This window comes from Buteo buteo, chromosome 2 (genome assembly GCF_964188355.1).
Source record: "Buteo buteo chromosome 2, bButBut1.hap1.1, whole genome shotgun sequence".
Taxonomy (NCBI): Eukaryota; Metazoa; Chordata; class Aves; order Accipitriformes; family Accipitridae; genus Buteo; species Buteo buteo.
In genome coordinates this window covers 54668459-54683237 of record NC_134172.1, presented here as the reverse complement: position 1 = coordinate 54683237, position 14779 = coordinate 54668459, and the positions used below count along the sequence as shown (strand labels likewise).

Here is a 14779-nt window from a genome sequence, read left to right as displayed (position 1 = left end):
CATTGCAGTACAAATGCAGGCACTGTATGGATTTAGGCATCTCCCAGGTTGGGTAATTACTGCCAACATCAGCTTTTTGGATTGCTTTATTGAACTTGGGCATTTATGTTCTACCTAAGTAAAATTCTTTTTAGTCTTTGTTTGCTCTTGCCCAAAATCAATTAACTTGCAGCACCACAGGGTTTGATTTTCTAATCCAGCCATGCTTAATCATTGATGTAAAACAAGAATTTTTTTCTCCTCTCAGATTCTTTTCTAATGGCTTCTTATTTCTTGCCCTCTAAGTGTGCGCCTGAATTCTCTGCATCTATTTATAAGGGCTTCCCCACTTCCAGAAGTGTTTAATCAAAGAGAAGGCTATCAGCAGGTGGCTCACATCAAATGTCAGCATCTGCTTCATTTCTGACATCTCTTGGAAAAAATGTTTTATTACCATGCAAATGATGTTAGTCTTCCTTTCCAAGATCCATTGTCACACGCTGTAACATATGGTACACAGAATTGTGCTCCCAAGATTTATGCGGCAACTACATTTTGTAGCAGAACAACAATTGTGAGAGCTAAACCATCAGATGACAGTCATCACTGGTTCCCAATGAGCTGGTGAATATTTCTATATCTCATGGTTACTCTAACTACAGAGGGGGCACTTATTTCTGCTTTCTTTTAAACCCTTCAATTTTTCTTTAGCTTGTATCACAAATATCATGGTGCCTTTCACAGCCTATGCCAGACAGAATAGCCCAGCAGCTTTAATGGGTGCTATTATCTTTCTTGAGTATGCCTGGCAAGCAAATTATTCAGTTGATGCTTGGAGTGGCAATGTCTTGAACTACACAAAGAATATTGAAGCTGCTGGCATCTCTTGGGGATTTTTGAAAGTGCCAATAATGGTAGTAGGAACTCAACTTTTCCAAGGGCCTTGAAACCCTGTAAGCAGAATAGGATAAACCTATGAGGGGGTTGATTCATCAGAGCACTGGAGTACAGCCCTATGACTTCAGCAGGGCTTCAGGATGTGTTTAGAGTTAAGCATATGTTTGGGTGAATTGTTAACCTCAAGTGTGTGATCAAGTGCTTTGCTGACTCAGGGACGAGACGTTCCTAACAGCTTGTTGTTTTCCACTTTACCATCTGGGAAGAGGCAGCTTGACAGCACGTGGGCTGTGTGAGACATTATTGCATTTCTGAAAGGATATTAACAGCCTTGAAGTTTTAAGGTTCTCTGAATCAGGAATTTTTTGTCTCTACAGATCTAACTGGGGTAGAACAACCTCACTGTTGTGTTTGAAACCAAACTGACCATGCCACAGCATTTGCTAGGTTATCAGCCTATTCCTAATTAACATAATCATGTGTTTTCATGGAACTGCTAAAGATGCAGGTGGAAAGCTTTACAGAACCTGCAGGTTTGGGGGCATGAGCTTGCCCCTTTTGGATATTTTAGGAAGTCTCTTTTGCACCTGGACAACTGTAAGAACGCAAATTTGCAAGCACTTTTAATTACAGAGTCATCTCTCCACTACACCCATTTTCTGACCTAGGGGAGCACATCTCTATTTATATGAAATAAATGTTGTTACAGGCTGTTAAGACAACTCACCCTCATGCCGCAGCCAGGTAGTGCAAAAGAGTGGGTCATACAGACCTGTTACTTCATTTGTGAGAGAAGGGCAAGATATCTTGATACTTTGGTATTCTCCAAATTATTTTAACTTCCCAAAAATACTAGGGGTTCACCTGAAAAATCTCCCGTATCACTCCCCCATCTGGTCAGCACACACCCCTCCTTCTCTAATCTGATACTGTCCTGATTTCAGCTACCCTTCCAGTCTGCCATGTTAACACTCTTGATCTAAAAGCCATTTCTGTATTGTTGTGCTGCTTTGCATTTTTGATGAATGCTTACAGAAGAATGTTAATTGTAACAAAATGCATTTCTTTGTGGGAACTTTTCTTTTTTTTTATTTTTTCCAGTGACAAAATGTTCCCAGCCTTTGGATTTGGAGCAAGGATACCACCAGAATACAAAGTAGGTGCATAAATGACATTTTCTAGTTTCCTTGGTTTGTGAGGCACAAAATAAGCAACAAATGGTTCAGTGCAGGGCAGGGGCTAGGGGGAGCAGCTCCTACTGCTTGTTTTCTCTCACCTGGCTTTCTCACCCAGTGATATCTCACTGAAACCAGAAATCAAAGCTAGACTTAAAATAGTTATGTTACACCCAAATTATTTAATGGTATTGGCAAAGCTTTGTTAATGGATGCTAGTCCAGTAAGAGGAGACCTGATTTTTTGAACAATGCTTGCCAGGCATATTTTGAAGCTTTGCAAACCATGGTTTGACAGAACCCATTTTTGGAAGATGTGGTTCAGTGAGGGGCCTAATGTCCATGCTTTATGATGAAGAGCTTTAACATCTTCCTGAAAATAAAGACTTTTTAGAAGAGTTTTGCTCTGGCAAATTTCTGCACCATGGTGGACATTGTCAATACCAGGAAGAGAAATATAAGAGCATGCTGGAGAGAAGTGGTATTTATAAACAAAACAAAATGAGAGTGTTCCACAGTGATGGTGCAGTTGTAAGTGTAAATCTGCAGTCTGGTAGGGCTGGAGTGAAGACAATGGAGTAAAAGAAGGAGCATCCAACAGAGAAACGCCTAAGAAGAAATAGGCAGAAGTTCAAATCCTGTGTTGCACATGCAGAGGTAGTGTGGGCAGAGAAGTAGTTCTGCACAAATAAGTAACCAAAAACTAGCTGGAGATTCTGCAACTCAAATACTGTCTGGAAAAGAACAGCATTAGACTTCTGATCATGCAGGACATAGCCAAGATGCATGGGAAACAGAGAAGAAACTGATATAATTAAACGTTAACAAAGACTAGAAAAAAAGTGCTCCCAACTTGTCTCCCCTAACTTCTTATCTTCTGCTGCAAAAATATGGTGACACTATAGACACCACTGCAACACTGCAGATCTCCTGCTATTCAAACGTTCTTTTGAAGTTTTCAGTCAAAGGTATTACAAGTCATACATATCTTTTGTTTTATTAAAGGGCAGCAGTGTAATGACTGTAATAACTCACATCTTCAAATTTAGGTTGAATCATCATGAGAACTTCTAAGTTGTGACCCCATCATGTGGCTTTTCATTTTAATTTAGAGTGTCTGCTTTCGAGCCTGCAGCCCTAATGAGGTGATCTAACCTGCTTATAGCATGTTGGTCTCTGCACACCAGCAGCTACTCTTTTATTTCTTCCAGTAGACACCAGTTTGCTAGGGCTGTGGAAGAAATTACTTCCACTGCCAGGGGTTTCTTAGTAACCATGAGAGCCTTCACACAACTTCAACAACATAGCTTCCTTAAGAGTCTAAATGAAAGCTGCCCAACGTATGCATGGCAGTAACACAGTGAGGGAAGGCCAGAGGTAAGCAGCCTGATAAAAACAGGCAAAGTAAGTGGATTGAGTGGATTCAGGTCTAATTTATGTCATGCTCAGTCACAAGCTGTAGAAGAATGAGGCCTGTAACTCACTAGTCAGCATGAATCAATGCTAACATTGCTATTTAGGATCAGCTGTAAGCCACTGCTTTCAGGCTGGCCATAAGCTCTAGATTTGTTTGCCGAAGTTTCCTTGGTGCACTAGAGCACATGAGAGAAAGGTGTCCGTTTGCAGTGGTGTCAAAGCAGTGCCTTGGTTTCATACTTTCTTGAGCTCCTGCCAGTACCCTGGGATGGGTGCTGGAGGGCACTATTCACCTGTCCATTTAGTGAGATTCTAGCCTCCTCACATCCTTTTACATGCTACAAGAAGAGCAATGTTTGCTATGTGAACTATTATTACCCATGGAAAAATACATCATCGTCCACCCCACCCCCCCCCATTTTACATTAGCGCTTCAGAACGATGTCGGTATCTACCTCTGCAGGCTCTTCATGAATGTCTTGAGGTTGAACCCCTTTAAAAATGTTTTTATATATGCTTTCTACAGAATTTCCATTTCAAGAGCACACCGCTATGTTACGCTGACTTTATTTTCCCTCATTTCAGCTCCAAATAAAACACTTCAGCTGTTAGCAAAAAAACAGCATTTCTTAGTGGCATAAGGAATCTGTGGGAGTGAAGGATGCAAAACATGCCATATATAACATTCCTCACCAGTCTAGAGACCCTTCATCTAATATTCGCCAATAAGATCCTTTTTCCCCAAGGTCTGACAAATATATCACCCTGCTCCTTGATCTAAGTAAACCTCTGAGAGCAATATTCCCCTCCTGAGTTTTTATCAAACAAAACTTGCAGAACGTGCTGGTTATTCCACAGCAGTGTCTCCAACCATAACTTTTTTCTGCAATGAGAAGAAGTATCTGAGAAATCTGATGTAAAATGAAGAGGTGGCAGATAATATGGACTCAGACACTGCTGCAAAAGGTCACAGTGAAGAGGAGGAAAGAAAGCTTAATCACACACACTAATTTCTTAGCAGGCAAAACTCAAAGGAACTGAAAAACCACAGAGCAGCACAAAACTTACGGTTAAAATGAACAGAAAGTTAGAATTGCGTCAGCCCCATGACAGGTGTATTGCCAATAATGACATGTTCTTTTCTATAGAAATATTGCAGGCTGACACCTGAATAGGTACAAAACAACTTGCAGTTTGTTTTAAGACAGTCTTGGTTATTTCTGCATTTTTAATGAAAGCTTCATTCGCTGCTTATGCTGGCAAGAGTTGCTGGAGAGAACCTCACTGCAGTCACAGTACAGCATCTTTACAATCCTAACCTGCACTGTCTGGTTTGCTGCACAGGTAAGGGACTTGAAAAGTGCCATAGTCTTTGTGATTCTTGCACTTTTCAGGAGCTTGAGGGCAAAAATATATGCAAACCTAACAAAAAAAACCTGATAGAAGTATGTGTAATGGACCAAGGGAAAAAACAGAATTTGTCACCTTATCCATGCAACTTGGATTTAGATATGGAAACTGGGCAGCATGTTTGAAAATCAAGTACAAAGGAAAATAAATGGCCAAGCTTTGCCAAGCAGAAATGTCTACAGTGTGGTCTTAGCCAGAGACACAAGCTGTCCAGCTCCCAAACTATTTGATTAATGAGCATTCTGAAAATAATAGCTTTTGAGCAATGGTTCTTTAAATTAGTTAGTGTCTTCAGCTTTTGCAAAATATGCAGGCATTCCATATTTAATTTTCAGACTGGCAGTGGCTTAATAGCATTCAATTTATTCACAGATAAATGTTCAACATTGGGAATCTCAGCATTTATGCCTGTATGCATCTATTGTTCATGGATTTTTGACAATCTCTATTTAAATTAGTAGGAAAGCATTCCTAAACATGGCTGAATTTGTCAGATTGTTTGTCAAGTAGTCCTAGTACCATCACCATAGAGGTTTCTGGAAAGCTGGAGCTATTTGGGACAGGGAGGTTAATTTAAATGAATTCAACAATCTAGAGAGGGAAAAAAAAGATTACTAATTTTTGGAATTCAGGCATCCATATTCAGCATTTACAAAATGAATGAAAAATGTGGTTTCTGAGTCAAACCAGCTTTTTATTTAAAAAATGGAAGTTCAGTTAAAGTAAAAGGGGTTTAAAAAAATATAGAGGCCAAAATAGAATAACATGTTTCGATCCAACTTAAATAAAATGCCTTTGCGTAGTCCAAAAGCTTTCCAGCAATTTGCTTTATGATTTTGTGGGGTTTTATTATTTGTCAGATTCCAAGGTAGGGGTTTTGTTTGTGTTTTGAGGTTTCTATCTGAGACCAAAAGACTTTTTTTTTTAAGAAATCTCAAAAATTCTCATTCATTAGGAAATTCTCCTTTCAGTCTTAATTAGAAACCTGTTTAGTAAGGGCCATGCTATGAGGATGAATTTCATTACATCTGAATACGAGGGAAATAAGTAACCTGCTATGTTAAATCAAGGTGACTTTTCTACTAAACTGGTCATAAGCATGTGGAAGTATGGTTATGGTTCTTGAAAGAGTCTCACGGGTGCCATCACAATTGATGGACAACTGCCTTTCTGTATGCAGGTGCTTGTCACTGTGAGGTACAGGCAATGGAGGCATTGTACAGTGGTAAAAAAAAATACTATAATCTGCCTTAGCAAAAATATTTTAGACTGTTGATGTAGCCTCAGAAATGCTGTCATCATAACCTACATCATGATGTATGGTAAAGCTACTTATTTTGCTTGTTTAAAACCTTGAAGAAATTACCTAGGAAATAATATGTTCCTGGTGCAGGAAGTTCCTGGACAGCTGTGTTTTAATAATCCCAATCTGTGACGGTATCTGCTAAATAATTTATCTGGAGTCCTGCAGAGGGAAAAGATTAATACATAGCCAAGTGCAAGTACATATCCTTAGTTAGAGGCTTTGAGTGGTGTTTTGTGCAGCAACCCAGGTAATGCCAGGCTGATCACATGTAATCACCTCTGCACTCCAGAATTTCTCTCTCCTTTCTTTTTACAGACTGATGTTAAGAGAGAGGAGGAGGGCTGAGCAGGGGGTCATATTCAAAACTTAATCCAGGGTCTGTGACACACCATGGTTGTGAGGACATTCCTTATTGTAAGGCAGACTTTCAGACTTCCACCACAGGCCATGGTCTACAGTTCTTTGCAAAGTTCTCTGCCAGATACTAATGTAAAGCAGTCATTCAGTGTTTGCATGGCTTGACATATTCCAGGATTTCCTGACTGTTAGATTGATCCATCATACAAACCACTGTAGTAGATTATATAAACATGCTTGCTTTCTGAATGGCCAAGTGTTGTCTTGTTTCCCCAGAAGATTTCCCAGTCTTCAGCATCTTAGATGTTCACACTTTTGCCTCCTTTTCCCCAGTTCTGGGAGTGCATGAGGGCTGTGTCATTCAATACCAGAAAGATGCCATTTGATATACCAGCTTCTGGTCCTCTGTCATCAGCATGGTTTGCTTTTCAGTCACAAAAGCCCTTGCATGTTTGATTAAAAAAAAAAAAGAGGATGGCTCATTACCTTGCACTGTTTTGAAAACAAAAGCATTGAATGTTTGAGCCAAACCATCTTTTGACATGGGTGGGCTTTACATGGAGTCCTGTCAGGTAGCCACCCAAGTTCAGTAAAGCCTTCAGTATGTGTCATGTGCCTGAAGTCTCTGCTGGTTTGGACCCTCTTGAATTTTGGCCACCACAGGGGAGACGGCACAGGGGTAGGTTGAAGCGCAGCTGGTTTTACTTACCTGAGGGGGGGATGAGTTCTGAGCGTTTGGAGAAACTCTGCTTTAAAAATACCTGCTGTTGACTTGCCTTGGGTGATGATTTCCTGTTTGTGAACCATCACTGAGCAGCTCAAAGAACTTCTCTCCTTCACACTGTACTTAAATTTTGTTTAAATTGTGATATATTGTTCAGAGAGCATGGGAAACAACCCAATACTTCTGCACATTCATTGTGTTTCCGCTCCTGCCTTCAGCATACATTTTAACACTGTTCTTAGTGAATCAGGATTACAGTGTATGAGGGCCACTTGCTTTGGGAGGATAGCAGCCGCTGCTCAGACAGTATTATTTTTTGGATCATTGTGCACACTTACTAGACTTGGGCTTTCCTTATTGGCGTGAACCATTGTCTACATTTTTCTTAAATAATAGCCTGGGTGCCATAGCTCTGAACCAGATAAACTGTTTTAATAGTGTGATCCTGAAAGAGGTATAGTAACAAAAGCATCCACCCCATGCTTGCATGTGAGATCAAAATACTGTAGCTATGGAAAAGAATTGTGATACTCCTTTAGCTATAATTTCAAATGCATTTGGAATAAAGTGAAATCACAGAAGAGGCACAGTGTCGGAAGAATCAGCCTGCAATACATAAACATGCATCACCATATTTCTTGCTCTTGAGATGCAGTTAATACAAAATACAGAAAGCCTAGAGGAATAAGAAAGGCTATTGAACAACAAAAAAATCATCAGTGAGTGAAAACTCACAATACTGTTCTTGACAACTGCAATTACCTTTGGCCTGCAGCTGGTCATGAGACTGGCAGATAGCAGCTGGGCAAAGTGTGCCAAGAGACACACAGAGCAGCCAGACAGAAGGGCTCTGGAGCACCTCAGAAGCATATCTGACAGCCCTGCTCTTCTGTGCTGGCTCAGTGAGGAACACAGGTAGTGACTTTCTGCATTATCTTCCATGGCCAAGTAGGGTAGCCTGAAGGGCCCATGTAAAACCCTCTGTAAGAGGCAACTGATGCTTTGTGTAGACATACCAAATTCCTGGCTGGGCTGAGGTGGCTGCAGACTTCAATGAGTTTCTCCTTCCATCCTTTCCCATCATGGTAGAAGTCCTGCTTTATTTAACCTCTTAATAAGTAGTGGTAGGCATCACTGGTGAGCAAGGCCAGCATATGATGGGGAAATTCAATTTCTCTATGAGAAACTCTCTTTGGCAGTAATTAGCGAACTTACACCACTTCACTTTTACAGGAGCTTCTCTGTAATCACGTATTTGATCCATGGGTCTCTTAGTCATAGACCAGTTTCCATACTGTGCTGTGAAGTTGTCTAAACTAGCAAATAAAACAGCAACATCCAACAAATAAATCTCTTTCTGCAAATAATCCAGGTTCCATTTTACAGGGAGTAAACAGGTTGCTTTTCATATGACTAGGACTGTTGGTACTTCTGAAGGTCCTACAGAGATCTATAAAGTCTCAAATGTGTGTAATTGGAGTTAGCTATATAAATGCCTTCATGAATCTGGAATGATATACCTGAGTTCAACTTTAAATTGTGCAAATTGCCTGCTTAAGTCTCAGCCATATCCACTTTCTGCAAACAAACAAACAAAAAATATACATACACTGTGCATTGCAAGACAAAAGTCGGGCTTCATTCAAGACAATTTAAGACAAATAAGAGAATTAAGAGACTGAGCTTCAGAGCTGAAGAGAGTAAAAGGAATCAAGCCTTCTCAGTGATCAAAGAAAGGAGCAAAAAAGAATCTGGAAAAAAATGCAGGCAAGAACAAACCTTAAAACCAGAAAAGAGCATCTGAAGAAAGTTTCAGTCCCAACAGATTTGTACTGTGAATGCAGATCTCTAAGTGACAGACAGACAGAGGAAGCCTGGAACCTGAGACTTACATTGCCTTGCATTATTTGTGTATACAGAAGTCTGGTATTATTTTCCCAAGCCACTGAAGATACAATACATTGTTTTATTAGAAAATCAGAAACTTCTTTGTATTCACAGTCATTTCTTTTAGAAAATAGCTCTGTAGTATTTTATTACAGATGGATTTTGAGAGAGAGGCTGGGATATTCACTAAATTTGAGGAAAAACATGAGTTTTCAGGGCTTTTTCTGCTTAATTTCCCCCCCAGCCTAATCTACCTTCTTAACCAGCTTAGGTCCCTTACATTTCTTAGATTATTATTTCACAGTGGGTCAGGTGACTTCCTTGATCTCTTTGGAGAAAAAATTATTCTCCCAGTACTCCCATGGCCTTCAGATGAGGAACTGTTCACACCTGCGAGTGCAGGATTCAGAAGGGGGCTGAGCTTCTGCTGTCCCTGCTGAATCGCAACCTGCTTTCTCTCTGCTGCAAGCTGAGGTGCTGAGTGAGGGAGAGCTGGCATTTAAATCTTCTCAGCAATAGATCCTTCTTCTGTGCCTGGCATGGATATCCCAATCCTGACACCGTATTTATGGGATTTCTTATGTACTTGGGTCTTTTTTCTTTGTGCTATTTTTCTTGGTTTGGTTGTTGTTGTTGACAGGTTTGATTCCAGTTTTGTTACTTTGTTTCTGTTGGGACTTCCAGCTGGGACTGTATTTCACACTTAATAGCTGAAAGCTTGCAAGATCTCTGGTTTAACACAGAAAGAATGTAAAGGGTGTTTAACTCCAAGTCCTCTTGGAATAATTTTTCTGACTACAGTCTTCTTCTCTTCTTTCCATTTATCTGCAGGTCTCTCATGATTTTGCAATCAATTTCAATGAAGACAACCCAGAATGTGCAGGTAATGCTCATATTAGGACATACTGCCATATTTCTTCTGTGTGCAAAATGTGCTTGCATTTTTTATTGTATTCCCTGAGTGTTATTGAAAATGTTTTTTAAAGAACGCAGCCAGGATTTTCAAAACATGACAGGCTCCAAGCCATTGGGCTTATCTTTAGAAACCTTAGAAAGTGTCACACATTAATTTCCTGAAAAATAGGTCCCTTTGAAAGTACACCATGTTGGACATTCAGCACTTGTGCTTCCCCAAATCACTTGCATTTCTGAAAACTAAAGCCATGTCTTCTAGATTCGTTCCAGATCTTCAGCTACATCAACACCATAGGTTGTGCAGCTAAGAAGGGCAGGACATGCAAAAGCAGGCTGTGAACCTCAGTGATCAAAGATTCCCTCAGTTTAGAGCCAGTTCTTTGGCCAGACCTATAACAACAGTAGCCTACTAGTAGGCTACAGTAGACTACTGTGGTAGAAGGAAGCATGCTTTCATGACAGCAAATGCAGCAGGAGGCTGTTTTAACACAGTGTAAGATATTGGTATGTTCTAGCAACAATCACTAATCCTCGATAGTTGGATGCCAGATTTATGTAGCAGATGTTGCTGTATGTCTTGTATTTGTAAGTGAGGTCTGCAGTGACTGATGCTGTCTTTCTAGAATCTCCTGCCACAATGCACACATTTTGTAAAAGAGAATAACAGGACAATAATCTCTAAACAGCCTGACAAGTAATCCCAGACTAACACTTCGTTGAGAGTCTTGTTCAGATGATCATTGCTGTCTAAAATCCACAGGCTGTAATTCTCCCTTATCCTTCTGCTACCATCCAAACACTGAAATGGGTTTTTCAAAATGCTTTTACTGCTCAAATTTTCTAGCTGCTTCTTTCAGCCCTTCTCAGGCTTATTAGTGGCTTTCTCTCAGGCATGCTCAATGGGATATGTTCAGGATGAGAATTAAAATGCCAAGAAATAAAGTGAGGAAAAGAAGAGAGGACGAGCAATTCAAGGGAAAGAGACATTAAATGAATTCAGAGTTCATGTATCTTAAATGCAAGACCTCATGTTTTTGGTTCAGTGGGCATTCCTGCTTTGTTGTTGTGCTTGGACTGTTGGACTGCACCAGCCTCTGCAGATCATGTGCTTGAAATGGAATTGGGCATAAGTCCTACAGCTGCTTGGTGTGTTCACACAGCTTTTTACATTGTTTTTAAGACATTAAAAGAAGCAGAAATTACATGTATGCATCTAGAAGTGCCTGTAAGCTTGTAAGCCAGATTGAAGTTGAGATTTTAGTCATGCTGAGGGTGCAGGGATGAGGTGGGGAAGCAAAGCAGACCTCAGAATGTTGTTGGGACCATTGTATTTTAAAATGTGTTAGCTTGCCTGCTTCTGAACACAGACACATTGGTATCTACACAGGGCCTGATCTGTTCAAAACATCTCAGTTAACAATGGTCAGCATTAAGTGATAACACATTTATGCATGTAGTGTTCAAATACAGCTTCGTTTCCTAGTCTAAATGCAGGACACTTGTGACCTTCCGTGTACCTCAGAAAAAAGCTCTAACAGTCCATGCAAAGAACATTTTTTTTATCCTTCCTTTGCTGCCTCTTTTGAGTCCAAGGCTAATTCTTCTATCACACTGACATTGTTATATAATGATTTGTATCGATTGAAAAGGCTGTCACATCTGTGTAGTGCCAGCAGCAGGTCAGAGGTTGGACAGACAAACGTTCTGCAAGTAAAGAACTTACTATCCAGACAATACTATGTATGCAAAATAAAATGTAACAATGGAAATGAGAGGAGGTTAAAAGAAAAAAAAGGAGCTGCTCTATGAGCCTTGCCTTGGCGTATGTCACTTAATATTTGTTATGTATTTAAACTTTACTTGGCTCTTTGCATAAGACTCAGTTATCTGATAAGTTAACCCATCACCTAAAAGGAGTTTTAGGGCTAAGAAGACATAAAAAGATGGTTGCAGCATGAAAGAAGGCCAGGGAAGAAATTTTGCAGGATTCGCACATGCATCTATGAGATATAAAAAGCACTTCTTTGCCCTAAATGATCCCTTTTAAAATAATATCCATCTGGATGAAAGCAAGAAAAGGAGACAGACCAGAAAACATGTTGTTTAATCATCTGCTGCAGCTTGCTCATCACCTGCCTGTCATGGACGCTTGATTAGTTCCTACTGCCAATTCTTCTGTGATGTTTTCTAGATGTTCTCACTATATTTGGTGACATGGGGAGCAGTAACACCAGCATGTCATGCAGAGAGAGGATGCAAGAGTGTGAGGGAGATAAAGTGCTTAGTGACCACACTATTTTTCCTTGTAATATTTAGCATACTTGACAGAAAACAAAGGAAAATTGCTGAAGAGTATCTTGCTTTAAACTAAAAAACAAAGATTGGATCCAATATAAAAAGTATGTGTCTAATTTGCTTTTGAGGAATGAAATCCCTTTCTTTGTGGAAGTAGTGAGCTTTCGCTGGCACAAGGTAGTGTGAAGCATCACTCTACATTGAACAGGGCCTGTGTATTGATATGAAGATCACTGGAATTCATAAAACATAGATATCCTCACATTTCCTCCCTTGTTACCATTTCCACTCTTGAAAATGTTAGTATTTGTAGCCTTATATTTATAGTCTTATACTTAATATTTAGTCTTCATTGTCTGAGGAAGAAAGTGACAATCTCTAATCTGAATGAATGCTTCTTCTACACATGCATGTACTCTACATGCATCTTAAACCCATATATATATGCATACAGTGTATTTCATAAGAGCTATTGAAATTGGATTCCAATTGAAAATGTAAAGAGTTGAATTGTGAAGAAAAATGCACATTGGCTCTCCCTAAAATAAAGGAATCCAAGAAAAGTAAGCTACAAAGTAAGCCACTTACATATTCTGTTGGATTTGGATATATAAGGACAGTAGATACTTCTAAAAGATATTAATCTGAGATAACGAACAAGAAATTATGTTTCTAGAACATGTTTCTTTCTAAGATGAAAGCAACTTTCTGACATGAACCACACTAAATTTGTGTGGAATGCAGGGAGTGAGGTTTATCTTCTACTATTTTAATGCATACGAAAAAACTACAGTATATCTTGTCATCATCTCAGGGAAGATTTATGAGGCTTTCATGCAAGATCAGTAAGTATATGTAATGAAATCCTTAGCAGGTTTAAAATTGGGAGTTAACAAAAGGTCAGTTTTGCAATATGTAATTTAGCCACTGGAATTACCAAGGGAAATTTTGTAACATTACTTTACATTTTAGCCAATCATAGCTATAATTGGAGCGTGTTCTTTTGTCTGTGACCACTGCAATGGAAAAATATGTTTGTAGCTATCTATAAAGAGAGAAGACTGCATTCTCCACCATTTTTTCGCAGGACGTTCAGGTGTATCGTTGTAAAGCAATTACAACTCCCTGTGATTTGTTAGTCACTGATCTGCGCCCATATATCCAGTAAACATGGCTGAGTAAAATCTCATGAGTGAGCTAGTCTCAGTGCAAACTTAAACTGGCTTAGGATCTTATTGAAGTAATTTCATTCTTCAGCATCCTTTACAAAGCTCTTCAGTCTATCACTTTCTTTCCAACTTGAGACCTCTAATCCTTTAGGTCTGGTAAGCTGGGAGTTCTGAATGTGGAGGCTGACGTGCACCACTTCAAGAAATCCTTCTTCTCAATGATTGAAAACACCAATTTCCATTCTGTGATCTGTCAAGTGTGTCAGCAGAAGTCTGTTCTCCCTGGTCTGGCTATATATCCTGAAATGAAAAAGCCAAAAATAGCTAGTCCTCCATCAAAACTTCCTGACTAAAGCTCATTTTTCTGTAGACTGCAAAGCATCCTGCTGTTTCTTCCAAGATTTCACAGCTTTTTGGTCATAGTCGAATTCAATCTGTGAGCAATTATGCAAACTCACCCTGAAAAATTATTTTCTTAGCACAGGGGAGTCAGGTATTTGAAAAGATGTTTGAATTCCTTGACAGCTCTAGGTTGTAAGTACAAAGGGCAAACTTGTTGGTAACTACCACAATAAACAGATAAAAATATTTATCTGAAGAGGAGGAGAGAGAAGTGAAGTGTTTTTAATTTGTGCCTGCCCTTTTAGCATGAATCTTAGCTGGTGATCAGGAAGTGATCACTTACACCTTGAACTGAGAAGGATGGGAGCTATGGCATTGCAAGCTCATACCTAGAAAATAGACATTAAAAACTGCTGGGAAGGAGAAGCATGGTATAATGAATTATATATTACAGACTAGATTCAAGGCAGCTAGAGACAGCTTCTCAGAAATTATCTGAAGTTGTTAGTCCTTGCTAATCGTGTGATATTTTGAATTTATTCATTAAGAACCTGCCTTTTATTTACATTTTAAACAAGCACAATATTGGTGATGTACCACATTTATTTGTCTTTCGTGTGGCTTTTCATGCCAGGAATACAAGGTGTTGTGGAGGCTTATCAGAGCTGCCTGCCCAAGCTGCAGCTGTATGGGCCAACAAACATTGCTCCCATCATCCAGAAGGTGGCAAAATCAGCATCAGAGGAGACCAACACCAAGGAGGCCTCGGTAAGGGCATAATGCTGTTTGGCTTTTTTCTTGTCTTATGATGTACCTCTTGTAGACCATCAAAACAAGGGCTTTTCGTGTGTGGGAATCATGCCTTCACAGTTTTCTCTAACTGCCTTCACAGAGGGCAGCTTGAGTCT

At 39.6% G+C, this 14779-nt stretch overlaps 1 protein-coding gene across 1 annotated transcript in view; it reads left to right on the top strand.

Moving 5' to 3' along the window:
• CPNE4 (copine 4) overlaps positions 1 to 14779 on the top strand; it is a 242934-nt gene that overhangs the window by 218756 nt on the left and 9399 nt on the right. Inside the window, exons 12-14 of the mRNA XM_075054924.1 lie at positions 1978 to 2032; positions 9982 to 10033; positions 14506 to 14639. Coding sequence (XP_074911025.1) covers positions 1978 to 2032; positions 9982 to 10033; positions 14506 to 14639 — 241 coding nt within the window. The remainder of the gene's footprint in view (positions 1 to 1977; positions 2033 to 9981; positions 10034 to 14505; positions 14640 to 14779) is intronic.